Here is a 26,922-nt window from a genome sequence, read left to right as displayed (position 1 = left end):
TGCAGGGATGGGGGCCCTCCCAAGAAACCCGTGCTGGGAGGTGGCACGCACCCCGGGGGACCACAGGCAGGGTCAGCCCGGCACTGGTCTGCGGGAGATGTCACACTTTCCATCCCAGCCCCACCCCCTCCCCCAAATAAACATCCCTTGAGCTTTGAGGGCACTGCCCAGGGCTTCCTCAGAGGCCGCTGGCTTCTGAATGAAAGGCCTGATTGACCAGCTGCTGGAAAGGAAAACAGCAGCCAACATGGGTGAACCTATAAAACTCAGAGTGTTTATTTTCACTCCCAAACCCTAAACCAAAGCAATTTCTCCCCTGGCACTGACCCTGGGGCGGCTGGCGGCCGAAGGCTGTGCGTGGCCACCGGCTGGCACTTCTTGGAGGAAACTCATGTGTGAATCCGGACCGTCTGGGGCCAGGGAAGGGTCTAGCGTGGCCTCTGTTGCTGGTATCATCCTCCAGCCTGCCTGCTGAGTGTCTGGGACAGAGACGGCTCTCTTCCAGAAGGTGCTCCTTTGACTCTGACCTGTGATGCCCTGGGTCTTTCCTGCAGCGGTGGGCTCCCAGGGCCCCGAGCAGTGCTGGTGCTGTGTCTGTGTCTGCTTCCTTTTCTCTGGCTGAGGTTTTGGATGGGCGGGGGGTGGGATGGGGACACACAGGAACTGCCTAGGAAACACTTGGTGAATAATATTAAACTCAGGCAGGAAAGTGAGGCTTGTGGAGATGTTCTGTCCAGGCCACCTGAGGGTTCTGCCTCCGAAGGGGTTTCAATATATAGTCAGCCTCAATTCTCCAGACATGGGAAGGACATTTGTGGTTTGTGGCTATGAGGATGCGTGGTCTGTGTAGCAGCTAGGCATTTAGAAACATAAAATGATGCTTAATTCCAATGACTTCTCTTTGACATTGGGTTGGGGTTGCCCCTACCTGGTGAGCAGAGGTCCCATTAAGACGGACAACCCGTGAGATGCTCTGTTGTGAGGTCATGACATATCAGAAGATGGCCCTTAGGCTGGGGGAATCAGAAATTCCCCTTGGAGGGCCTCACAGGCCAGGGGGCTCAGGGGGCCTGCCTACCTTGGTTTGCCAAGCAAATGAGAGATGGTAAGTAGACCAAAAGCTAAGTTATTAATTTACCAGAGTGCAGTATCTGTAAAGACAACAGAAGGTCGTGTGCCCTCTTTGTTGGCCTCATGGTTCCTGGGAGATCAAAGGTGTGTGCCAGGTGGGTGGTCCTGAGAGCTATTACTCCAGGGCAGGCCGCATTGGGGTCTCACGCGGAGGTCACCTCTGTGGGGACCACTGTTTTAGTTTTACGTCCCAATCCAGACTCTGTCTTGGATTGGACTGGGGAGCCCTTGCTTCGGGGCTTACGGCGTCTGGACTCTAGTCGTGGCCCGCTCCCCCTCGAAGCAGACTTTCTGTTAAGTTGGCTCTGGCAGGGGGAATTCTCCCATTGAGCTCATGGAGCTCTTTTCCAAAGTGTGTCAGAGGCTTGTGAAATGCTCCACTTAAGCAGGGTTCCTGAGCAAGGGAGACTGGAGAACAGTGCACGCTTCCAGATTTACAATGCACAGTGGCATTGAGAGGCTTTGGAATGGCTTCAGGAAAGGAGCCTGTTTGACTTGTTTAAGTGCTCACGAGATCCCCAGAGAACTTGCGTTTACGAAGCTCACATTTTGGGGAACACCGATCTATAGGATTCAGTCCAGATTGCTCCGCTCAGATCTGGGATCTTTGTGAGCTCCTCCTCCCTCTCTCATCCCCACTGCCCTGGGCTTTCCCTTCCTCCCCTCAGCCAGACCAACTAGTGGCTGTTTCTCAAATGCCCAGGCTCTTTGGTGTCATCGTGAGTGCTGTGCTGATGTCTAGAACACCCCCTTTCCCTTGGTGTGCCTTGGTCCCTCCTCGTTCTGGAGACTTAGGGTAGGAGACCTCCTTTGGGGTGATTGACATGATGCCACCAGGCTCCATGGGGGTATCTCCGACACCCCCACCTTATTCATTCCCTGAGTAAGCTGCACATCACCTTGGAATCTAACTGCCCTGTAGTGACCATTTCCAACCAGTAGTCGTGATCTTAAGAGCCTAGATTTTGTCTCCTTCATTTTCCTATCCCTAGTGCTCTGCTTACCGACCACGTACTGGTCAGTCAGTAGTTACAGAGTGAATGAATGACGGGTTGCACATAATGCTGGAGTGAACATCTCTGTGCATATAGCTTTTTGGTTAATTTGGGTGATTCCCAGGAATAGAGGAAGCAAGGTATAAACAATTTTATGTTGTTTAGGGCATACTGCCCAGTTGCTTTCCTGAACTGCTTCCAGCAGTAAAGGAGAGTACCCATTTCATCAAATATTTGCCAACACTGGGTTTTATAATTCCAAATAATTTTCTTAATTTAATAGGAAGAAATATTGCTATATTACAGTTTTCTTTTTCACTACTCCCCTCTTTCTGAAGGGTTCTTTCCCAAAGGGCATGGAGTGGTGGAAGGAGCACTAGACTGGGAGTCAAGGGGGTCTAGCCCTGGTCACAGGTGAGCATGGGCTAGTAACTTCGTCTTCATGGGGCAAAGCTCTCTTGTCTGACAAGTGGGATGGTGCTGTCTGCCCTGTCTCCCATCCCAGGGAGACACACAGCTGGAGTCGTCTAGGGCAGCTCATGGTCCTCAGAGAGCCCCAGTCCAGCCACTTTCCACTTCAGCTCCGTGTGGCTTGGTGGGTGATGCCCGAGGGCCAATGCTGCCCCTCTTCTATGGGAGTGTCCCTGACAGGAGTGCTAGACTGGAGTGACAGAGAAGAACCAGCCCCTCACCTTCCCCTCCACCTCTCCTCAGGACTTGCTTCTCCTTCCCCTTGGCTCTCTTGGAGGAGCGATGAGTCTGTGCATTTGTCTGGCTTCCCTTCATCTGACCACCTTACTTCAGCAATACCCCTTCTCGCCTTCTTTCTTTCTTTTGGAGGGGCTGGGCCCTGTGGGGGGAGAAGCCGAGCCCCAGCACACAGTAGCTCAGTGTCTGAGGCCCCAGGCCTCCAGGCCTGCTCTTTACAATGCCTTTGTTGTGTGTTTTCTCCTCCCCTGGGCGGGCGGGGCGCGTGTGTGGGTCTGGGTGATTCTTGTTTGAAAGCCACCCCCTCCCCGTTCCCCCAACGCTGAGCTCATTGCTTGGGCCGCTGGGGCCGCTGGAAGGAGTTGGCCCGCTGTGGGGGGGTGCGCGTGGGGGGTGCTGCCAACACCAATACAGGGTACGTAGCCGCTACAATGTGCAATTGTGATCTTTGTGTAAACGCGGCCGGTCTGGGGCCCTCATGCTTATAAAAATAAAGCGTTGGGAAGCACGGGGGGTGGGAACAAAAGGGGCTTTTTCGCTGGCTCTCTAATATGGTTTTATTTATCGGAACGCGCCCTCTTTCCCTTACTGGAACCAGGGAGAGGTTCTCCGCGGAGCTTGGAGCTGATGGTATCACAGCCAGACGGTTTCATTAAATGCACAGACGCCGCTGGGCCCTGCCACGGGCAGGAGGGGAAGTGTTTGGGGCCAACCCTACCGGGGCCGGTGCATCGAAGGGGGAGCCCTATGCCAGGGAGGTTTCCACCAGGTGGGGGTGGCATGTCTCCTCTGCCCATTTCCCTTCAAGGGCCTTGCAGTCTTCTACCCCCAGAATCAGGTTCAAACTGTTTCCTTCAGGAAGCCCTCTAGGATTGACTACACTGTGGCTTTTGTGCCTGAAGCCTGGTTCCATGCTGGTGGCTACCTCCTGTGAGCCAAACCTAGCCTTATTCAGCCACTGAGTGCCCATAGCATCTGCCTCCTAGCTTAGATCTCCCCCACCCTTAAAATTAGCTATGCCATGGGCCAACAATCAGAATCTTGGACCCTTCTCCCCCCATCTCTTGATGGGAGTCCTCTCTGACCTCCCTGCCTCTTCTAGGGTCACTCTTTGTCACCTCCTGTATGTTGGCGGTAGTATGGCATTTGGTCTCCTTAGGGCCAAGGTACCTGTTCCTTTCCCCTTCCTTCATGAGGAAGGGCTGTCTCCCCACCCACGTCCGGGGAGTACAGCTGGACATCCTAGCACTAGCACTTAGGGTCTAGGGTCACATGGGGTTTAGGGCACAGCTGGGGATATACTGGGAGGCTCAGAGGAGGCAGGGTGCTGCAGGCTGGAGCGGGGGCCAAAGGTGGAGGGCATGGGTGAGGGCGAGTTGGGCTCAGCCCTCCCAGACACCTAGCATCCAGTTGCCAGCTTCCTGTATCTCTGGACTTGTCCTTCATCATCTGGCACGTTGAGTCTTACAAAATGGCAGCAAACTGGACCCTGCCCCCCATCTGACATCTTCATGGGAGAAGCTCATGAAGGAGGAGAGCCCCTCCTCCAAGCCCTTTGCCCCGTCCCAGATTGCCTGCACTCAGTTCCGTAGGCCTTTCTCCTGCCCTGGTTCTCCAAGTGTGGCCCGGAGGACAGCATCCCAACCATCTGGGAACTTGTTAGAAATGCAAATTCTCAGGCCCCTCCCCAGATCTGATGAACACATCTCTGGGCATGGGGCCCAGCAGTCTGTGTAAGCCTTCCAGGTGATTCTGCTGCATGGTCACATTTGAGAGCCACGGCCCTAGAATCTTCTCTAGTGACACCAACTTCCCTTTGGGAATGGTGGGGGGAATGACTAGCGGGCAGGCAGGATGCACAATGGTTTGGGGCAGCAGGGAACTGGAGGGATCTCAGGGTTCCTGTCACATCACCCACTGCCAAAGAGCTCTTCAGTCCATGGGCTTCCCTCTGGGGCGCTCACCCATCCGAGCACCACTGTCTCTGCCTGAACCCTTGCAGGGGCCTCGGAACTGGTGTCCCTGCTTCCTCCAGGCTCTTCTCCGTGTGGCAGCCAGTGTGGACTTGCTGAAGGGCAGGTCTAGGCACCCCAGTCTGAGGGTAACAGCATCTCTGCTGTACTCTCCCTTCCTCAAGGAAGATAGATCCCTTTCTCACACACACCATGGTGTCTTAGAGCCACTCTTCAAGGCATTGATCAGGATTGTAGTTTTATGGTTACGTGTATGGATTACGGTTCTGCTCTAACTGTATTCTCAGCCCCTAGCACCTAGCTCTTGACATGGCCTACAGAAGGCTTTTTATAAATGCTTGCTGGATGAATGAATGCATGTACTGTCCAGGATGCACTTCCTCTAGCAGGACCTGGTGGCTGGCCCAGGAAGGAGCCTGGAAGGGAGCTTCTTTGGATCTCTAGGCCTGCTCTCCTGGAACTCAGCTCCGTCTCTGCACTGTGACCCACCAGAGGGCTTTAGAGAGGGCTGGGGTGGGGCGAGGGGGTTGCGCTGGGGAAACAGGCTCCCACCTGTAGGTTGCCCCAGCCAGAGCAGCAGCCATGGCTCTGCTTCAGCTCTGTGGCCCACACGACCCCTGAGCAGACAACTCTCATGGTCTCTGCTGTGTCCTGCCCCTCCCCACCCTGACCCACCCTGTACCTGACCCACCCAGATCCCTACGCCATCGTCTCCTTCCTGCACCAGAGCCAGAAGACAGTGGTGGCAAAGAACACTCTGAACCCCACTTGGGACCAGACACTCATCTTCTATGAGATTGAGATCTTTGGTGAGCCGGCTAGCATTGCCGAGCAGCCACCCAACATTGTGGTGGAGCTGTATGACCACGACACCTACGTGAGTCTGCCTGCCTTCCTCCCTCTTCCTCTCACCGCCCACAGCCTCCAGGAGCGGGGGTGGGAGACACCACCCAAAGGGGTACCAAGCCAGATGGCCTCTCCCCTGACCCCACAGGCTACAGAGCTGTTAAAACATTCTAGAGTAATTAAAATGGATTGCTCATAGGTGAGCTGTGTCTGCGGCAGGGAGAGGGGATGGAGCTGGAGGGGTGTATGGTTCTGGGTCAGGGTTCTCTGCCTCTGACTTCCTTCTGAGACCCCAGCCCAGGAGTCCTCTCTTCCCATCTGAGAGCTACATCGACTCCACAAATGGTCATGGGGTGCTTGTGTGTGGGCTAAGTGGTCGGCACGTGGCATTCCCAACGTAGGTGGGAGCTGAGATGCCCCCACGGAGTAGAGAGACCCCTCCAGGGGCACAGGCAGGGCCCTTCTCCAGAGCTGGCCAGCTGACCCTCCCGGGATGCTGGCCAAACTCAGTGGCCATGCTGTTCAGAATGGGAGCGGCTCAGCACATGTGGCCTTGAGCAGTTGAAAAGTGGCTAGTGCACCTGAGAATCCCCATTTTCATTTTCAATTTTAATCAGTTAAGCTTTATATTTGAATCGACTCAGGTACTGGAGAGCACAGCTCTAGAAGATTCCTAGGAGGGAGAGATAGCCCATCTTCCAGGGCTGGCACTTGGGGGAAGCCTGTGGGGAAGACCCAGGCCCTGAAGGAAACGTGATTGGGGTGTTTGGGCCAGGTGGTGGGGTGTTCCAGCACAGCAGGAGGAAGAGGGAGGCAGGAGGACCGGGATGGGCTGGGCCAGGGGACGAGGCGGGGGAGCAGGTGCAAGTTCTAGTACAGGCGTGGGGGCAACGGAGGCTGGGGGAGATGGCTGACATGACAGCCAGGGGCTGAAAGGGCAGCTGAGGCCAGCATGCTGGAGTTGGGTACGGAGGGAATGAGGCAGGGCAGGAGAGGCGAGCAGGCTCCAGTGAGGGGCCTCCCATGCTGGAGGCAATGTGGGCCAGGGATTGGGGGTGGGGGCCACGGGAGCTGGGGAATGATAAGATCAAAACATCATTTTAACAGGACTCACTGAATTTGATGAGCGATCACAGTTTTCCCAGGTAGATTGAAAGGAGATGAAGAAGCCCATGGAAATGTCAGATACCTCCTGTGATGAGGGTGTTAAGGAAATGCCAGGGAGCTGTCACTGTGGTCTCTAAGGGGCTCAGAGCTTGATTAAATTAAATCAGTGTGAAGGCTAGTTAGACCTACAGAGGGGTTTTTGACCATCATGGGATTGCAAATCTAGCAACGGTGGTCAGAGGTCCCTTGCATGTTGTCCTCACGTTCTTCTGAGGGGGTTAGAGTGCACCATTCTGCCCCAGGGGAATGCCCTGACTGCTGAGTCTCTTGCTAGTGCAGGAGGCTGGGTATGGATCTGGGGATTGCTCTGACGCCACCTGCAAGCCTGAACTGGGGGATGCTGACTCTTCTTTCTCCATGCTCTAGGGTGCAGATGAGTTTATGGGCCGCTGCATGTGTCAGCCCAGTCTGGAACGGATGCCCCGGCTGGCCTGGTTCCCCCTGATAAGGGGCAGCCAGCCGGCGGGCGAGCTCCTGGCCTCTTTTGAGCTCATCCAGAGAGAGAAGGTGAGGCTGGTTCATATCCACATCCAGGAAGCCCAGGCAGGGACTACATCATAGTGGAGGAGAACAAGAGGGCACAGGGAGGGGATGCCCCCGTGGAGGAGAGGGACTCTAATATATCCTTCTTCCCTGATTGGGGGCCCACAGTCAGTGGGGAACACTGAATAGCCACATGCTGTCAGGCCTTCTGCTGAGGGTTGGCTCTGCCCATCTTTTCTGAACCCCAAATCACAACATGCTCTCACTGTTAGGGAGAGCGTTGGGAATCTGGGTTGTGCTAGAATGCCTGCATCTTTTGGCCGTTGGCTATATTTCCCCCGCGTCATAACTTGAAGTGGTTTCTGGGAGTCAGACCTTTGTGATCTGGTTTGGGGGGGTCTTAAGTGTGATGGGGGCATCTCTGTAGACGGGTAAGGGCAAGACCTCTGTTCTAGTCCTCCTCTGCCATGGCCTGGCCTCATGACCCAGGGCCAGCCACTTCCCTGCTCTGACAGGGGGCATTTGGTTTACAACCATCTCTCCAAAGTTGCTCTTTCTGTGGGATGAACCTCCATAGGTAGGCCGGATAGAAATAGGGATATTCCAGTGAGGTGTCTGGGCCACATGCTACCCACCCGGCTTCCCTTTGCCATTGCCCGCCACCTCGAGCTTCCTCTGAGAGTCCCTAGGCCTCCAGGGGACAGAGTCTGCAAACCCCAGCACTGTCTGATCACTGATACAGTCCATGGGTGTTATTTTGCGGTGGGAAATGCCTTTGCCTGGCCAAGGCAGAAAGCAGGGTGCTGGGGCCTTGGGTGACAGGCATCTGAACAGAGCTCTCTTGTTTTCTGCATCCTAGCCGGCCATTCACCATATTCCTGGTTTTGAGGTAAGTCTTGCCCTCACCTTTTCTCCTTTAACAGACTGCCGTCCTCCTGGCATGCCGCACCCCACCCCACCCCGGGGCTAGGAAGGGTGATCAGCCAAATACCACCAGCATCTTGCCTTCAAGCAGAGGAAGAGTCCGGTGGGACCACGGGGCAGGGTGGGCAAGGGCTGGGGTCCCTGTGCAGCTCTGGCCTTTCCTGCCCTTCTTCCCAGAGAATTCCGGGAATCACAGACCCTCAGAATGAAATGACCTCCTGGCCACCCAGACCAGTTGCCCTCAGCTGGTCAGCCTCTTAGAATCCCTTAGGCAGCTTGAGAAATCACCAGCGCTCAGGCTGCACCCCAGACTGAACAAAAACACCACCTCTTGGGGGGGTGGGGTGGCGCAGGCCTTGGTGGCCTTTGGTGCTGCCCTGGTGGGCTGGGGGGGTGGGTTTAAAAGTGCGGCCGGGGGCTGAAAACCATCCAGGTGTGGTAAGAAAGGCCGAGTCTTGGGCCCCACTTCAAACTGACTAAAGTGTACCCTGAAGGCACGGGGCAACCCCCCTCCATGTACTCATGAACCCTCCAGGGGCTCCGATGCATGTTCGGTCTCCAAGTTGTGATTTAGACCACGGTTCCACTGTGACCCAGTTTCCTCACTCTGCTAGTGGTGGGGATGTCCACCCTGCTCCCACTCCCCTTCTTCTTGTGGGAGTCACGGTAGAAAATGCAAACCCTCTTCCGGCACCCCTGCTAATGTGATTTGGGGAGTGTTCCTCTCGCCGGGCTCAGCAGCCGCTTGGAGAAGTGGTCATTCCGGCTGTGTTTGGATGCCTCCTCCCTTTCGAGGCAGCCAGCACAATTTGCCGACAGTTTGTACCCTGCAGGCCCTCCTTTGCCATCAGCCCCCCACTCCACCCTCAGCTTTTCCCCCGCTCCCGGCTCTGGCTTCTCTCCGTCTCTCTCTCCTGTTCAGTCCAAGCGCCTGCTCTCGGGTTGGCCAGCCTCTGGGGACCCAAGTTGTTTCTCCTTGCCTCACCCAGGTCCACATGCTTCAGCAGAAACAGCAGCTCCGAGGGGTCAGACCTGGCTGCTTCCTGAGGCTGCTGCACCCGGTCTGGGACCCTTCCTACCACCTGTCACTTTCCCTTCTCCCATCACCTCTGGAGATGCCTGGGCTCTAGGTTCATGCCCTGGCCTCTCCTACCAGTCTCTGCATCGATACCCCATCACACCTTCCTTCTCGGGAACCATGTGGAAAGCATGGCCAGAAGTGCATCACCATGGCCCTCGATGGGGGGACGTTTCTTTTGGCTTCACTTAGGGTGACATCTGGTGTGCTGTTCGCTGCCCCAATCTAGTGCTCCTTATCACTAATGCTAAACTTTTACCCTCCCTCTTCTCTTCCCTCCACCGATCCCCTGGACACGGAACACCCCATGGTGTGGCCTAGGTGCACGATACATCGGGAATCCTGGATGAGGTGAGCTGAAGGGATATGCGGGGACAGAGGGAAGGAGGAGGCTCTTCTCTGGGCAAGTGTCCCAGATCCATCTGAGCTCCTGGTGCCCCAGTGGTCAGTGGCCACTCAGGGACCTGCCCGGATTTCATTCCCCACACTCTGTGCAGACCTGGGGCTGCCTGGGGTATATCCTGGCATGATTTTGGCCCCAGAAGCCTTGCTGTCCTGTTGGAGGCTGGATTCACCTGGACCTCCTGGGCAGAAATAGTGTCTCAACTGGCTGATTACCAGGTGGCATGTTTTCAAGAATAAAAAGTTCACAAGGGGCCAGAGTAGTCAAGGAAGCCTTTCTGGTGAAGGTGGCATCAGCCAGACATTGTTGCAGGAGGACGGGGAACATGCCTTTGGCTGAGGGGGCCAAGCACCAGTTTAGGGCCTGGCGGCTTTAGGGGCTGGTGGGGTTGGGGATTCCTAGGTTCTGGAAGAAGATTGGGGTTTGCTTCCAGAGGAAGTAAAGTTCCATCCTTTGCCATGAGGGATGAGCAGCACGTTCCCCTGTGGCCTCCTGCACATCTGTGAGTGGGTCCTTAGAAGGGAGCAGGGGCAGAGGCCTGGGCAGGGAGACAGGAAGGAGAACCCTGGTCAGATGGGTTGGGAAAAGGGCAGCCACTTCCTGCCATCAGGGAATCCCCAGGCTGGGAGCAGACACCATTTGACATTTTCAGTGCAATTTGGACTTGAAGTGCAGGGTCAGGATGTGGGCTCCACCGGCCCCGCGCCCCTTACCTCACTTCCTTTCGCTCCCAGACCGAGGTGGGGTCCGCCAAGTGAGCTGGCCATAATTGCGCCTGACAGGCAGCCTCCTGCTTCTGGCCACGGTTGCGAAAGACTGCCGATTTGGAAAGGGGAGCCGAGTCCTGTCCAGGGAAGCAGCACGGAGCCCTTTCTCTTGATTGAGAGCGCTTTGTGGCCAAAACCCACAGCCTGCTCTGAAGAAGACCCAGCCCAGGGATGAGTTATTAAAAAAAGTTAAAGTCCTTAATAAGTGGATGTAATATGTAGCAGGGAAGGCTCAGATTCCAAGAGCAGGGGTCTGGCTGTGGTCTCGTTGTCAGGAAGCAAATCAAAATTTGCCGCTTTGGGGCCAGACCCCGAGGAGGGCCAAGTGTCCTGCTGCAGAGCCAGCCAAGCCACAGACTCAGGTGGGGTGTGGGTCAACAGGGCCAGAGGAGAGCACATCGTGGGGTCTGCTGGGCATAGGGCGGGGCTGAGTCTGCAGGTCGAAGGGTCCGAGGCCCTTTGGGATGAATGGAGATGAATAGAGTATCAGCTGATCCAGGGGACAACCCCAGGAGATGGTCTTGTGGACCCCCTCATTCTCAGGGGCCTCGGCCCCAGACCTGGGGCTCCGTGGCTCGGCCATTTTCCATGCACTTGAAGGCTAAGCTCAAGGTCCTGGATCCTATGTAGTCTCCAGAATCCCCAGGGACAGGTCAGTCCAGCTGCAGCTATGGGGCCTGCAGGAAGCCCGAGGCCTTAGCAGGAGTTTTCTTTATGTGCCCTGCTCCCCCGCCCCACTTCCACATTTAGCCCCGTTGGGGCTCCCAGCATGATATCTGTGAAGAGTGTGCCAGCTTTCCCCAAGGGCTATGCGAAGGCATGCTGGCAGCTTCGATTCTGGGACACTGGCCACTAGAGCCCTTGAAAGTCTGGGAGCAGACAGGACAGATGGGTTTGTTAGGAAGCTGTGTGGCCGCTGGGGGCCGTGGGTTGGGGAGCCAAGGGCAGGACCAGGTAAGAGGCTTCTGTGACTCTGAAGGATGGTTTAAGAACAGCCTTTCTGGTGGGGAGTGCCTCAGGCCAGTGAATCCCATGCCTGTGTGGGAGACAGAGTCCAGGAATGACATCTGTCCATGGTTGTGCTGACAACTCCCAGAGCAGGTGGAGGACCATGGGGATGGCTTTCTGAGAGAGGTGACACTGAGCTATCATCTGAAGCCGGGGCTAGCAGAAGGGGTTGGGGAGGGGGGACTAGGTGGCAGTGCCTTGGGCTGGGGCCAGTTGATTGGGTGACATGATTTCCCCTCCCCCAGGCTTTATGCCCCTTTGGAGCAGCCCTCTCTGGGAGATCTGGTCGGGGGCGTCGGGACACTTGCCTTGGTCTTTGAGGATTTGGTGATGTCTGGGAGACCTGGGTCCTTGCAAAGAGCATGCATGAAGGGAGGACTTCCTTCACTAGCTCCCCAGTCTGTATTTCTGTCAGGGTAGAGTAAGAAATCCCCCCTTCCTGAGCCTTGTTCGCCTTCTCCTCTTCTGCTCTCCCTTCCTGTTTCCCTCTTCCTCCATTGGCTCCTTGGTCTCCGGCTCCTTCTGTCCCTCTTCCCCGCCTCTTCTGAGCCCTCTGTCTCCTTTCTTTTCCTTTTTGTCTGGAGAACAAAGGCGGTCCACACTGCCAAGGGGAATGAGTTCAAAGAAACTGCAATTTTAGATTTCCTGAGAACTGGAGAGCGTGCACATGCACGTGTGAGTGTGTACAAGCGTGTACACGCGCAAACACACACACACAGATGGCAGAAGAGGTGATGGCAGTTTCCTTAACAACCAGCACCCTCCCCCCAGGGATGTGGAGCATGTGCAGAGGGAGACCTCACCTGGGGACCTGGAGGTGCCATAGGCGGGAGCTGGGGCTTGCAGACCTGACCATGGAAGGGGGCGTGGTTTGGGGCATTAGCATTGGTTCTGCCGCTTCTGTCTTGCTCCAAGGCAGGCAGGGGTTTCCCTGGTGGAAGGGATTGCAGGCTCCATGGCTGTTTTCACTGAGGGCTCAGAGGGCCAACCAGACGTCATTCTATCCCCTTCCAACGCCAGGGTACGGCTTTTAGTCTGAGATGTACACGAGGTACTCTCCCGCACCCCCAAATCCACTAGAAGGAAAATTCTGGTGTTTTGCAATCAGGAAAATAAACCCAGTGGTCCCCCCATCCCCCTTTCCCTCCCCAAGGCCTTAATTTAAAACACTGTTTTTCCTGGGAAGTGTAATTAGAGCAACATGTTGTTGCTAACGAGCTGGGTGGGGCAGGCAGACAATGGAGCCCTCCCAGCATGCCTGGCTGCCCCTGCCCAGCAGCTCCTCCAGGAGCCAGGATCTGAGGGTCCAGAGGGTCCTCTGACTGTACCCTGCTGGGGGATGTGGGGGTCTGTGGGGCTACTGGTAACAGGACTACTTAGGTGGCTGGGGGAGTTCACCCGTTCCCCCAGCCCTGCTATGGGAATGAACTTCTGTCTGGTGTGGTGGCCCTGGGACCGAGAGGAGGAAGTCCCCCTCATGGCTTGTCCTTGGCTCTCTGTACTGAGCTGGCCTACTGGACAGATAGACCGAAGGGGGCCCAAGGCTAGATTTCTCTCTGCTAGGGGAGAGAGCCTCATCTGTCCTTGGGTCCCTGTCCTCCTGATGGGAAGCAGTTTGGCAAAAGCCTTGACCGCCTATAGAACCGGTCAGTGGAGCAGCCCTGTGTCTGCCCTGCACATCGTGGGGTGGGGAGGGTGAGCAAGAGAGGCATTGGTCAAACGTGGCTTCATCTAATTAGACTTATAGTGTATGGCTGCCCTCGAGGTCTGTGGTCCTCAGAGTCCCCGTCTCATGTAGGACAGTGAATTAGGATGTCCCGGTGATGCTTCAAGTCTACCCCTCCGCCCCGCCTGGTGATGCTGAAAGGCTTCCCCAGGGGTGACGAGGATCACTGCAGCCCACCCCCACCAAGAGCCACTGGTCAGGAAGGAGGTGATGAGCCCCTTGGGTTGGCTGGACCAGAAGTCGAGCAGCTCAGGCTTAGAAGCTGGCCCTCTGGCCGGGGCCATAGGACTCTCCCAGTGAGGTGTCAGAGACCAGTCAGGACCTGGGAAACGGGGCCATGGGGACACTTAGAGGTCAAAGAAGACAGAGAATAGGGCGATAAGAAGTTTCTGGGGTGGTTGGGAGATTTTCTGGAAGATGGAGAGCTTAAACATCCCTGAGGGATGTGTTAGATTCCGGGAGGCATAGGGGAAACCCATTCAGACCGAGGGAGCGATGAGCAGGCACAGGAGAGGGGGAGGGGTTGGTGAGGACCCACGGAGCACTGACAGAAGTGCTAGGAAGGAGGGGAGGGGCCGCTAGAGTAGGTTCTTTATTCCACCATCCGCCTACCCATTCCTTCGCCATCCCTCCCTTCCCTCAGTTACCCTTCATCAGCCTTCAGTTACTGGACAGGGATTTCAGCCATGGTCCCAGGGTGTGGAATTGGTGGTTGAACACACGCAGAGGGTGTGTCTTTCAGTGGGAGTGAGTCCACTTGCTGTGGAAGCCGTGGGGGTACTTAGGTTCGGCTCAGGACACCAGGAAGATTTAAATGGAGATCTGATGCCTGAGTAGGAGGTAGCTAGGCGAAGTGGGCAGAGAACATTTCACACACAGGGACTGGACACTCTGAGCCTCAAAGGTAAAGAGAGTGGGCTGCCTCCTGCCACCTGCTAGAAGTTCAGAAGGGCCCGTGTTGAGCATGTTCAGGGAGGTGGGTCACCACTTATCTGGGACCCCGAAAGGGGGGGTTATCAAGTGAGAGGTAAGACCAACGAGGTCAGAAGGAACTTGAATGTGAGGGGTCTTGGAGGCTGTGTTAAGGAGTTTGGACTTCATCCTGAGTGGCTGGGGAATGTTTGATGCGTTTTAAACAGAATGACATTCTAGAAAGTTCCCCCTGGCTATAGAATGCAGCAGGCACTTGCTCTTGGAAAGGGATTTGCAAAACCAGATGCAAGGAGACCACTTAGGGGGATGATGGTGAATCCAGGTGAGAGAGGGTGAGGGTACGAACCGAGGGAAGGAGACAGGTAGTTGGACGTGCGAGAAGTTTAGGAGACAGTCATGAAGACCAGGTAGTTTACTGGACATGGTGATTGCGGGGGGAGAGCCATGGTGGTGTGGGGCTTTTTGGTTTGATCGTCAGTGTGGATGGTGGGGTTTCTGAGATGACGTTGGGAGAGAGCAGGTTTTGAGGGGAAAGTCAGAGAATCCAGTTTGGGACCAGGTCAGTGTTAGAGGCCAGTAGGGCACATGGGTGAACTGAGCAATAAGAGGTTGGGAATATGGGTCTGGGGCTTAGGGGAGACGCCTGGAGGCAGAAAGCCCAGGAGACAGCTGGGCAGAGGAGGAAACCAACCAGCAGAGGGTGGAGAGGGGAAAGGGGCAGCGGAGATGAACCAGAGAGATGGTTTTAGGAAGGAGGCTGAGGTCAGTTGGCAGGAGGCTACTGAGGGAGCGGGACAGCTGCGAGCCTGCCAGTGGCCTTTGGGCTAAGCTACAAGCAGGTTGTTGTTGACTTTGGACAGAGAAGTTTCCCAGGCAGGGGTGCCGGTGGCAGAGATGAGTGCATTGGGCAGAGGGCCTCGTGGAAGCAAAGGAGAGGCAGTGGACAGTGGCAGACCTTTTTAGGGAGAGAGGGGAGAGGTAGGGAGGCTACTGGAAGACATGGAGAACAGGGCAGGGATGGATCGGAGAGACAAACTTTAGATAGGGAAGGAAATGATCCAGCAGATAGTGTGAGGCATTGGGGAGGATGGACGGGACATGGCTGGGGAACAAGAGAGGCTTTAGCTGTGGATGTGCCATGCTAACTCCATGGGATGGATGGGCAGTGTGGTGTGCACAGCGGGGGGGTGGGGGGCGGACAGAGGACGGCCATGGTGGCTTGCAGGCTAGGTGGGGGATGGGGCTGGTGACAAATGCAGGGAGCCGGGATGTGCCTGGACCCCTGGGAACAATGAGGAGGACACAGATGGCTTTGGGATGAGAATGGTGGCCTCACACCGTGCCAGGGAAGCTGCCCGTGAACACACCTCTAACCACTGTCTCTACTTGTTTCTTCCTCCTGCGTCTGCCGGGCTGGCGTTCTACAGCTGTGCGCACCTGCCTTCTTCCTCCAGGGCCTCCTCCAAACGGTACTGGAGCCTAGCATTCTCGAGGTTCTTGTTCCCTGTCCTCCTCATAAACAGGTTCCTGAAAGTGGGGAGCCTGGTAGAGAGGAACGTCATCACCACGGAGCTCAACAGAGCCGGGAGGAAAGACAGAACATGGAAATGAGGGAGAAACAGGAATCCAAGGGACAGTGCCCAGAGTTTGGGGGCCTGGAGAGAAATGTTCTGGGTGGAGGAATACAGTGATGAGTTTTCCTGTTGATTCAGGAGAATGGTATAAGCATGTGAGAAAGGTTTGCTCTTTCTGTCTCCCTGACCTCTTCTTTTTGCTCCTTTTGGTCTTGAGTTTTTGGCCCCGCGCCCCCTGCTACTGGGCTGGGCATCAGCCTTAAGCAGGCCACAAAGAGACCATCAGCAGGCCTTCAGGCAAAATCCTCGTTTTAAAGAACCCTGCCTCCACCCTCCAGGCCGCTGCTTACGTGCACTGTGATGTGCACAGCGCCTCCTGGAATTGTGCTCTGTAGCTGCTCAGCGCATCGCCCCCCATCCCGACAGCATCTGTCTCCAATGCTAGACTGAAAATGTAGGTGCTTCCTATCCCCTGTCTCTTGCATTGAAGGTGTGGAGGTAGCTTAGGAATTCCTTCACTGTGTGCCCGCAAGACATAGGGATAGTTAACTACAAGGCCAGTGCTGTTCTGAGAGATGCTTCTGGCGGTTCAGTTCTCCTCAGGTCACCCTGAGAGAACAACAATGCTAGTGGTAAAGACAATGGAACTGACAACAAGCAGGTCATACTCACAGTCGCCACAGTTTACTAAGCCGCTCCTGGGTACCACTTACTGCTTGTTCCCTTGCTGAAATGCTGGAGCAGGCTCATAAGGGTATTGTTACCCTGGATCTTCATGTGACGGTAATGAGTCACAGACATTGAGTAATTTGCCCAAGGTCAAACAGCTAGAAAGCGGCAGGGCTGGAACTAGAACTGACGTCTGTCTGATTCTAGAAATGAACTTCTTACCGCTGCAGGTCAGGGAAGCGTAGTGTCATCATTGTGTCACTGGGCAGGAGTGACAGCCTGGGGTTGGTTGTGAAGTGATTCATGGAGGCAAGAGGAAGCCAGTGCAGGTCAGGCTCCAGCTGCTCCCACCATCTACGTCAGAGTGTTTGTACATGGATCCTCCATCCTTTGAGAAGGAGCCCAAAGCAAGTCACTTGGAGACTTAGTCTACTGATTCCATTGTTTATTAAATGAGATTACACAAGGCAAGCTCTGTAAAGTATCCAGCATAGCCCTTTTATTTATAGTCAACATTTCCTGAGTGTCAGGGCCTTCTTGTATGGACGTGTGGGTTGTGCACTGCACAAGGGCTCTATGTCTAAGGGGAGGCAATTTCCAGTGCAGACGTCATATGTTTGCATTTATTATAACAATTTTCCAGTAGGTGGCAGTAAAGCGTCTTGTTTTAATAAACTAGTAAAATAATGACGATTTTCTGACGTCGAAGTAAAGAGTCTTCGGGAAGAATTGCCACAAAGGTGCCACATGGACTAGTAGAGTTGTTGAGGGTTCACATGAACCATGCGTTCTTCTGAGTGTTAGTACTAACTTCTTGAAGCCTCACAGTAATCTTGAGAGGTTGGCAACTTTTAATAACCATTTTATAGATGAAAAAAAAGGAGCCACAGAAAGATGTAATAACTTACCTAAGTCAGCAGCAGGTGGAGTGGAGCCCGTGTTCCTAACCATTGTGAGACATGGTAGTTGTTTGTTCCCCAGTGGTACCTGCCTGCCTTGCCTCAGCGGCTTCCCTGAGTGTATCTTTGTGGTCACTGCGGATTCTTGCTCGGGTCTTCCAGGCAAACCCTCAGTAGGCAGAGTTGACAGAAGCTGCTGTCATCCTTGGTCTGTGTTGGTGAAGGAGCCTCCCCGCAGCTCCCTTTAATGCCTGTCGATGACGGGCCCGCATGTTCTCCTCTCCTATTTGTCAGTTTTCTTTCTGGCTCACAGAGCAGGTGTTCTGTCTTCAGGGAGGATAGATGTGAGAAGTTGGGGTTTGGGGCTGGCCGGTGTCTGGGTGTGGTGTGGGGGATGGAGACGGGACACCAGGGTGGATGGTAGGTTGGGAGGGTCTGAGCCTGGAGGTAGAAGAACCAGGCTAGGGGGAGGATACATGGTTCTCAGGACCAAGTGGGGCTGGAGTGGGTGTGCTAGGACGCAAGGGGGCACAGTGTGTGTGTGGGGGGGATGGGGGGAATGGGGAGACCCTGAGCAGCTCACTGGTGCCCCAGAGCCTTTATTATGGAAGAGGGGTGACCTGGGGTTCATGTGAAACGAGGTGGCCCGAATCCAGGGCCAAGGTGCTGGAACGATGACTCTGAAAAACATGGTGCCTGGCAGAAACTGACTTTTTTTCTCATTTTTGCCTGCCTGCTCGCACGCTCGTGTGCCCTTGCCTCTCTGTTTCTGTCTCTCCACACATGTCCTTCTTTCCGTCCCGACTGTCCTTCCCCTTTTTCATCTCTCTGCCTTGGTCTTCGTGCCACCATTGTCTCTGTCCTGCCTGCCCCCCACCCCCCACCCCGCCCCTGCAGTCTGAGGACACAGACCTGCCCTACCCACCGCCTCAGAGGGAGGCCAACATCTATATGGTTCCCCAGAACATCAAGCCAGTTCTCCAGCGTACTGCCATAGAGGTGAGCCTGGCTCTGGGGTGGGGAGGCAGCCTGGCCCTCCTGGTTCCTGGCCCCGGCTTTTCTTGGGGTCTGGAGCCTTTTCAGCTGCTTGCCTCGCTCTGTGTCCCCAGATCCTGGCGTGGGGCCTGCGGAACATGAAAAGTTATCAGCTGGCCAGTGTCTCCTCCCCCAGCCTTGTGGTGGAGTGCGGGGGTCAGACAGTGCAGTCCTGTGTCATCAAGAACCTCCGAAAGAACCCCAACTTTGACGTCTGCACCCTCTTCATGGAAGTGGTGAGCCTGACTTCCCTGCTGTCCCCTTCCAGAGTCCTCGTGCCTAGAATGTCACAGGGCTCCGGGCAGCTTGGCTGTGGGCTCTGACTCCCCGTGGGATCCTGGGCAGGTCACGGTGTCTTTCCCACCTCATTTGTCTATGGAAATGGGGAGGCAGCTCTCACCCCCTCCTCACTGGAAGACTTGAAGCCCGTGAGCAGCCCAGATGGGGTCAGCTCGCTCCTTCCTACCCAGACACCGAGTGCCCAGAAGTCCCAAGGACCCACCTGTCCCTACTGGGGCCGTCCTCAGCCCCCTGGAGCTCCCCTCAGAGGCCCCCCCAGGGCTCTGACCTTCCATGGTTCCTCCAAACCTTCCCTGACTGGGTCCTCCTCCAGCCTCGCTGTGGGATCACCCCCACAGCCCGCAGGCCCCCAGCCCTCTGCAGCTCCTCGGGCTGCCTGGGCCTAGTGGCCGGAGTAAGGCAAGTCTGAGGAAAGGAAAATGGTTTGCAAGATGAAAGCGCTATAGAAATTCCAGGCCCAGTGGCTGTCAACAGGAGCCTCCTCTTGGCTGAGCCAAAGCCGCCACCGAAGGAGAGCATATAAATTATTTCAAGTTGTGTTCAAAGTGCTTTCGGGGCTGGGGTTGGGAGGAGAAGAATCTGGGTCTGTAAGCCAATTCTTGAGTATCCACTTGGGGGGGACTGTCTGCAAGAAATGTTGGGTCCTGGGCCAAATTCTCCCTTCTTCCCTTCCCTGACCAGTGAGGGTTCAGGGAAAGTAGACTTGTTTTAGCTTCAGGCTGAACTGGATATGTTTGGAAGGTAAGGCTGTGAGAGGAAAAGTCAGCCTCTGCGTACAGCATTCAAGAGGCAGACTGAAAAGGTGTGTGGCTTCTCTTCCCCTGGCCAGCTCCTGGGTTTGGCCAACCACCACTCTGGATTTATGGCCCTTGGGGGTTATGTGTGGGTTTCTAGTCATTCTCCACTCCTTGAACTTGTCCCGTGAAGGAGAGCCCCACCCCTCCTCTGAAGCCACCCCAGAGATGGGTTCAGGCCACCACCCAGACCTTCCCTCCCGCTCTACCCAGATGCTGCCCAGGGAGGAGCTCTACTGTCCCCCCATTGTGATCAAGGTCATTGACAATCGTCAGTTTGGCCGCCGGCCCGTGGTGGGCCAGTGTACTGTCCGCTCCCTGGAGAGTTTCATGTGTGACCTGTACTCCGAGGAGAGTCCGTCCCCACAGGGCGGCCCAGGTAGGGGGTGGGCCTGCTGAGGGGGAGGGCCGAGGCCAAGGGGTTGGGCAGGTGGGGTGTCCCAGGGGAGATGTGTGCCGAAGCCCTCCTCTTGCTAGAACCTGAGTGAGAAGTGGTTTCTCTTCAACTGACCAAGACCAAGAGGGTGGGAATCTTGCCATCTTCAGGGCCTCTCCTAGCTCAAGGCTGCTGAGAGGCTAGGGCTGCCATGGGAGGATGCGGGGGAAGAGTTGAGGGAAAGAGAAAGGCAGGGATTCCATGGGATGAGGAGGGAGAGAGAGAACCGGAGAGACAGGGAATGTGAGAAGAAGATGGGAGAGATGGAGATGGAAAAGGGAAGAACAGGGTGGGAAGAGAAGGACACAGACTGAGAAGTGTGGAAGGCTGAGGCCCCTTACCTCAGTGTGCCTTCTGAGTCTTATGGCTGGAGAGGGCCAAGCCCCCTGAGGGAGCCCCTTTTGGGCCTGGATACCGCTCTTCCCCACAGATGATGTGAGTTTACTCAGTCCTGGGGAAGACGTGCTCATTGACATTGATGACAAGGAGCCCCTCATCCCCGTTCAGGTAAGACAAGCCCTGGGTCCCCGGGAGAGACACCAACTCCACAGGCCTTGGCTGCCCCTCCCCCTTCTTCCTCTCTCCTCCTCTTTCTCCCTTCCCTTCCTTACCACGCAACCTCTATAGGACATCCCCCTCATATCCTGGGGGCGGGACACTATATAGGTGGAGGGACCTGGATGGGAGCTTTCAGTCTGATCAGGAGTGGGGTGGAGGGGTTGGAGGAAGGTTGTATGTGGTCTCCTGGGCAAGATCACATCATTTTCCCCCAAGTGTGTGAAGAAAACGGGCCCTCTGCCTAGAGGGCTATGTTGAGGGCTCTTGCTGACAATTACTCAGGAAACATGGTGGGAGTGGCCAATGAGAGAGAAGGAAGATGGGGAGAGAGTGACCAGGCCGATATGAGGGTGCTCCAGCCCTGTTGCCTCACCCTAGCCAGAGCCCTGCTGGGAGTGGGGGCTTCTTGGAAGCAGTTGAAAAGGAAGGGTCTGTGTCCAAGCCAATGTCCTTTTTACCCAATTCCCTCCGTCTCCAGGAAAAGAGAAGGAGGGGTTGGGAGGGTCTTATTCCAAGGGAATCCAACCCTGCGGTCCAGTAAGAGGCATCCCTTTGCTATGTACTTGGCAACCGAGGGCCAGCTGCTGACCCAGAGTCCAACGCTGAACTGCATGGTGGGAGGTCTGTGGTGTCTCTTACAGAGCAGGGAGCACTCTCCCCGCCTTGGGCCCTCGGGTGCTCTAGCTCCTGTAGGGCCAAGGTCACTCAGTCCTTCCCTCAGTGGAGATGGCCTCACAGTGGGCACCAGCCTTGACCTGCTATCTGTTCCAGGTTGTCACCCTCCTCCCGGCTTTGCAGGTTGCTGGTCACTGGTCACACCACTCATACATGGGGCTCCCAGAACCTCCCCACTGCCCGGAGGCACAGCCTCCAGCCGGTGTAGACAATGTGTGTGTCCTCAGGCTCTTGGTCTGTTTATTGATCCAGGGATGGCCTACCACTTCAGGAGGTTCTGTTTTCTTTAAATTTTATTTATTTATTTATTTTACAGAGAGAGAGAGAGAGAGAGAGAGAGAGAGAGAGAGAGAGAGATATCACAAGTAGGAGGAGAGGCAGGCTCCCCACTGAGCAGAGAGCCTGATGTGGGGCTCGATCCCAGGACCCCGGGATCATGACCTGGGCCAAAGGCAGAGGCTTTAACCCACTGAGCCACCCAGGCGCCTGGTTCTGTTTTCTTTAAACCACCAAACAAATATTGGGCTCAGGAGCAAAAGAACACACTGGGGTACTAAGTTGGGCTCAGGATCCTCAAAGCTGCTCTGGAGATGTGTTTACAGGGCTTCCCTCTAACATTTAGGATGGATTTCTGCTTCTTTTTTGCTTGTACATCTTTTTCCCATTTCCAAGGGAAAGTCTCTGACCTGGGCCCAGCTGCTACTGAGACAAGAGATCTTGCTCTATAGTTTCTCTGACACTAAGAGTCCTCAGAAGCCCCACACTCTCCCTTTCTCCCACCTCTGTGACTCTGTGGGGTTCTGCCTACCATCCTTTCTGCTGGGGACATTTTCTGGTCTAGTCCCGATCATTCTATAAGACTCAACTTAGGTATGGTCACCTGCTTCCAGGATTTGTCACGGGCTCCCCCACTTCTCCTGCAAGTCCTGCCTATATCTTGGTCACTGCCCTTGCTCTAAGTCCTGATTGTCTCTGCAAATATCAGCCACCTTCCCCAGACCAGGTTCAGGACAGTCACTGGCTGCATTCCTGTTGTGTCCTCAATGCCCAGCACAGGACTGGTTGAAAGCACATATTCAGCAAAATCCATCTGGGTGGGTGGATGTGTGGGTGGGTGGACGGATGGATGGATGGACAGATGGACGGATGGATGGATGAATGGATGGTTGACCTGCTTCCTCTTGAATGGGTCTGAGAAGGAGCTTCTCTAGACTGGGAAAATCCAAGTGCAAATTTTGGATGGTCCTACCCAGGTTTCAGCTATGTTCAACACTAGTGCCTTCTGGCCTGGGTGGGTGTTTGTAGCTGGATTAGGCAGATACTTAGCTCCAAACTCCAGGCTGTCCAGTCCTGGCTCCTGTTTCCCGCCTCCTCAGTGGGCTGTCTGGGTCTATGCAGGGAAGTTCAGGGCTTGTCCAGCCGGACTTCCGTTCTGTGTGTGCTGCCCTCAAAATGTCTACAGACTCAGATGGGGCGGTGAGGGGGGGGGCTGTTTTGAGTCTTGCTGGCTACAGACACAGCCAGAGGCAGATGGTGAGGAGGCCCGGTCTGGACACCCTCTTGGCGTTGACATGAGTGAACCGGGGCTGGGGTTTAGCCAGTGCAGGGTCTGTGCTCTTTGTGGAGCACGTGGCCAGTCTGGCTAGAGCTGCTGGCCAGCCGAAGGGTGAGGAGCTGGGATCTGGGTTCCCAGAGGTGTGGCCACATGTGGAGGGCCTGGGCTCACAGGACCTCAGACATGGGCCTGGAGAAGGAGGAAGAGAGATCTGCCTGCTCTGATGGAGGAGGCTTGGACCCTACCCTCATGGAGCTCCCAGTCTGATTGAGGAGACAGTGCCCTCCTCTTGGGGAACCCCAAGGCCAACAGAGAGACCAGTGCAGGTCTCCAGGAAGCCCTGGCCTGATGGTGTTTGATGGGGGACTTGGGGGAGACCAATTTTATATTGTGTTTTCCTCTGAGACCCAGGGATCATATTTGGCTGGTCCAGGCAGAGCCAGGAGGCAATGGGCACCATGCCAAATGGTTTACCAGATAATTCTGGGTAGATTTTTAATCCCTTTTTCCCTCCCCCAGCAAAAATAGAAATCCCTGCTCTCTGCGGACTGGAGGGACAAGAAGTCTGGCAGAATCTGGACTTTGCCTGGCTCCTGTTTGTCCAACCCCGTGTTTCTCTGCAGCCCGTTTCATGCTCTTGGCAATGCAGTCCCCCCTGCTGAGCTCACCGGGTCCTGGCTGAGGACCCAGCTGAGGAATCTTCCCCAGTCTCAGACAACGCTCTTGCCAGATCCAGCTTCGGTCTCGGTCCTTCCTGTCTCCTTCCTCAAGGCACTTCCTCTCTTCTGAATCCACCTCCTAACCATCATGGGCTCAGCTCCTGGGGGGAGTCTGCCACACATCAGAAATGTCACCTCAGACCCTGCTGATGTTGTCATCAGCCTGACACAGCAGAGAGTTTTTCAGGTTTCTAGAAATGTTTGGTTTCTCTCAGGAGCAGCCAATTCTAGAGATGGTCCAAAACATATGTATAAGCAGATCTGTCTGCTTGGCCTCAGGCTTCTCCGTCGGCAGCCATGTCGGAGTGAGGAGACCCTGTGGAGGTCAAGAGGCCTGTCCTCTTGAACTTTTCTCTGGTGATCAGGGCCTGGAGGAGACAGGCGGTCGTGAATTAACTCCATAGTTTATTCTTGGTCCATGCAGCTCTCCTTTGTGTAGATTTTAGACCTGTTGCCCGAGGGGGAAGTAGTGTGTATGTGTGCACACGCGTGTATGCGGGCAGGGGTGCGAGTAAACTCCCGAGGGTGTGTCTAAACTTGGCAGGTGGTGTTCAGGAATCATGGCCTTGACTTTTGACATTCTGAGGGAAGCCTGGGTATGTCCTCAAAGAGGGGGACAGAGCTTATTTCTTTCCATTTAACGCTCTGCTTTAAAAAAGGATATATTATTTTTTCTCTGGCTATAAATACATGTTAATTATATAAAATTTGGAAAATGTGGGATAATTATGAACGAATAGGCATCACCTCCAACCAGGGGCCCAAGTGGAATGAACTGCTACCCACATATTCTTCTCCATCCTTTCCTTCCCCGGCCCCCGCCCCCGTGCTGGCAGTCTTCTCTTTCTGTCTCTGACTCTGAATCAGGCTCCATTTCTTTCTTTAAAACACAACTGGGGTCTCTGTTTACTAATCTGCTTTCTCATCGAGCTGGTTCTTAGTGTTCTGGTGATGAAGCGGTGGGAGAAAGAGTGTGCAGGACACACACACAGCACACTCCCCCCAGCCCTTACTGAGGGTCCGGAAGCTCAGGGTAGAGGTGGCGCCCCTGCCCACCCCGTCCGTCCCCCTGAGATGCCCCTGGAGTCACCTGGTCACGGGTGACTCTTGCCTGTCATTCTGTGAGCCCACCCTGGGTGGGGGCTTCCCTGTAAGTCTCCAGAGAAGGAGAACTTCCTGGGTCTGGGGAGGGGGACCATATGCATGGTGAAGAGGGGTAAAGAGGAGAACATCCTGAAGTTCTCTCCCCAGTTGGGAGAGACAGGAGGTGTGTAGCTGATCTCACACGAGATGCCTCATCAGCCAGGCACAAAAAAATCATGGACTCTCTTGGTCCTGCAGGTCAGCATGGGCTAAGTGACCAGGAGGGCTTCTGGCGGTTGCTGGCCTCAAAGGCTGGTGGGATCAGAACAGCAGAGGGGAAAGGAGGGCTTTCCTGTGGGCAAAGAAGTGGGAGCATGGGCTTGGTGGTGGGACGGCGTGTGTGAGTGTGTGTGCATGCACATGTGCGTGTGCACGTGCGTGTGCGTGTGCGTGTGCGTGTGTGTGTGTGTGAGGTGGGCAGATACTGGAGGATGTGCAGGCTGGCATGGTGAAGGCATCAGAAGGCATGAAGACCTCCTCCCCACGCTGTGGGGGAGGGTGCTGAGTCTCCCCCCACCCCCATCCCAGCTGGGGCTCATTTTGAGCCTGCGGCTCCACTTATAGTCTCCGGGACACTGTGAAGGTGGCGACGTGCCCCCAGAACTGGAGCAGCAAATTATGTCCGAGTCCCAAAGGGGAACGTGTAATTTCGGAAGCGGGACCAGATCTTTGGAGCACTGTGTTTAGCTTTATTTTCTCTCCCTTTTGCTCTGGTGAACTGCCGGTTTCCCTCTCACCTTTCTAAAAACAAACTGTATTAAAAATAACAAGAAAGGCTCTTGTGAGGTTCAGGATGAGAGCAGGAGGGGCAGAGGCGGCCAGCGGTGGGGGGTTGCGTGGAGTTCATCCAGTCTCTGCCAGGGGTCACACCACATCCACTAACACGTGTGGCCCTTCCCCTGGCACCATCCAGTGGCCTGGCCTGCTGCCTACTGGCCATTGCCAATGTTTCTGGCCCTGGGCAGCCAGAAGGCTGGTTTAGGGGAGGCTAGGATCCCCTCAGTGATTCCGCCTTCACAGGGGAGAGATGGCTCTGTGGGTTCCAAGACTCCCCTCCAGGTCCCAGCAGACTTCCTCCTGCCCTTCCCCCAGGCGAGAGTGTCTCCCTGGTTCTTCCTGCCAAGGAGAGGACAGCCACCTGGGGCTCGGCATCCTGTGGAGCCTTCTGGAGCCCCCTGCTCAGGGTTGAAAGCCAGAGAGGGCCTGACCCTGGGACTCGTATCCTGGCCAGTGTCCTCTGCCCTCCAGCCTTATTTGCCTGCTGCCCGGTGCCTGCCGTCCCTGGCTGAGCCATTTGCTTTCTTGACTGTGCCGCATTTTATTTCTATGCTCCTTTGCACTTGTGATCTCCTCTGCCTGGAATGGCTCTCCTGGCTTTGTCTGCCTAGACTGGTACTCATCCACGCAGAGCCCCATCACCTTCTCTGGGACCATTACAGCGGTCTCTGAAAAAGTCACCTGTCTCTAGTCCTGACTCCTGAGGCTGTCTCTACCCTGCAGCCCAGGGACTCACCCTATAAATTACTGAGTCGTGGGACCAGAAGACTGCAGGCAAGGATCTGATGCCAGAAAAAAGATGCAGGAAGTTTTCTCTAGGATAGCAAAGACGTGTTGGACTAGAACACTCTCAAAGTCCCCCCTTTTACAGGCTTGGGGGAAGCTGTAGGATGTCCTGGCTCTTGTCTTTGAAGAGAAAAGGCTCAGAAACCAGACTTAGGAACCATGCCCAAGCAGGGCTTGGTGTGGACCAGCTGTTAGAAGAAACCACCGGGGATGATGGGGAGATTGGGCTACATCTGGGATGGGGAGGTTTGAGTAGGGAGGACATGTGAGAATGGCACTGAGTAAGTGGTGCCAAGGGCAGTGAGAAAGTGGGCAAGAGGGGACATTGGCTGAGCCCCTTCCATGTGCCTTAGCTGTGCTGGATGTGCATGGCCCTCATCTCTTCCATACTCACTGTTGCCCTGGGGCCTGGGCTTTGTACCCATTCTCTGGGTAAGGATGCTGACTCAGAAAGTCAGGGGGCTTGACCAAGGTCACACAGCTAGCTGATAGAGTAATGGGGGCAGGATTTAGACTCAGGCTTATCTAACTCCAAAACACATGTTCCTCCCACAACTTCTGTAGCCTCCCTGGTTGGAGAGCTCTCCTTCCTTGGGGCTGTCTAGTCTTCCCTGAAGAGGTTTCTCTAATCCTGTTGCTAATTGGCGTGTTTAATTTGTAGCTTGCAGACGGTCTGTTGGGCTCTGCCCCCACTAACATGGCATCTTCTCCATCCAGTCTTCATGTATGTATTGTTTACCTATTTGTGGGCTCATTGATTTCCCTGGGGGGCTGGGGGTGGGGGCAGGGAGTTAAGGGAAGGGAGGAAAGGGAGTGAGAGGGGAAGAAAGGAAATACATTTGGCCCTTGAACATGGGAGT

General features: G+C 55.2%; 1 protein-coding gene across 24 annotated transcripts in view; it reads left to right on the top strand.

The window, feature by feature from the left end:
* Positions 1–26,922, top strand: part of DYSF (dysferlin) — a 203,920-nt gene that overhangs the window by 120,302 nt on the left and 56,696 nt on the right. For 8 of the 24 annotated variants that reach the window (XM_047743874.1, XM_047743882.1, XM_047743873.1 and 5 more), the window contains 10 exons: positions 5,503–5,684; positions 7,187–7,327; positions 8,163–8,192; positions 9,627–9,656; positions 15,570–15,611; positions 18,182–18,283; positions 18,394–18,555; positions 19,627–19,792; positions 20,280–20,356; positions 26,724–26,786. In XM_047743874.1, the coding sequence (XP_047599830.1) occupies positions 5,503–5,684; positions 7,187–7,327; positions 8,163–8,192; positions 9,627–9,656; positions 15,570–15,611; positions 18,182–18,283; positions 18,394–18,555; positions 19,627–19,792; positions 20,280–20,356; positions 26,724–26,786 (995 nt within the window). The remainder of the gene's footprint in view (positions 1–5,502; positions 5,685–7,186; positions 7,328–8,162; positions 8,193–9,626; positions 9,657–15,569; positions 15,612–18,181; positions 18,284–18,393; positions 18,556–19,626; positions 19,793–20,279; positions 20,357–26,723; positions 26,787–26,922) is intronic. The other 16 variants (XM_047743890.1, XM_047743885.1, XM_047743896.1 and 13 more) reach the window with 3 other exon arrangements.

The sequence above is a fragment of the Lutra lutra genome, chromosome 9, assembly GCF_902655055.1.
Source record: "Lutra lutra chromosome 9, mLutLut1.2, whole genome shotgun sequence".
Classification (NCBI taxonomy): domain Eukaryota; kingdom Metazoa; phylum Chordata; class Mammalia; order Carnivora; family Mustelidae; genus Lutra; species Lutra lutra.
The sequence above is the reverse complement of the archived record's forward strand: the minus strand, read 5'-3'. Positions and strand labels throughout refer to the sequence as shown.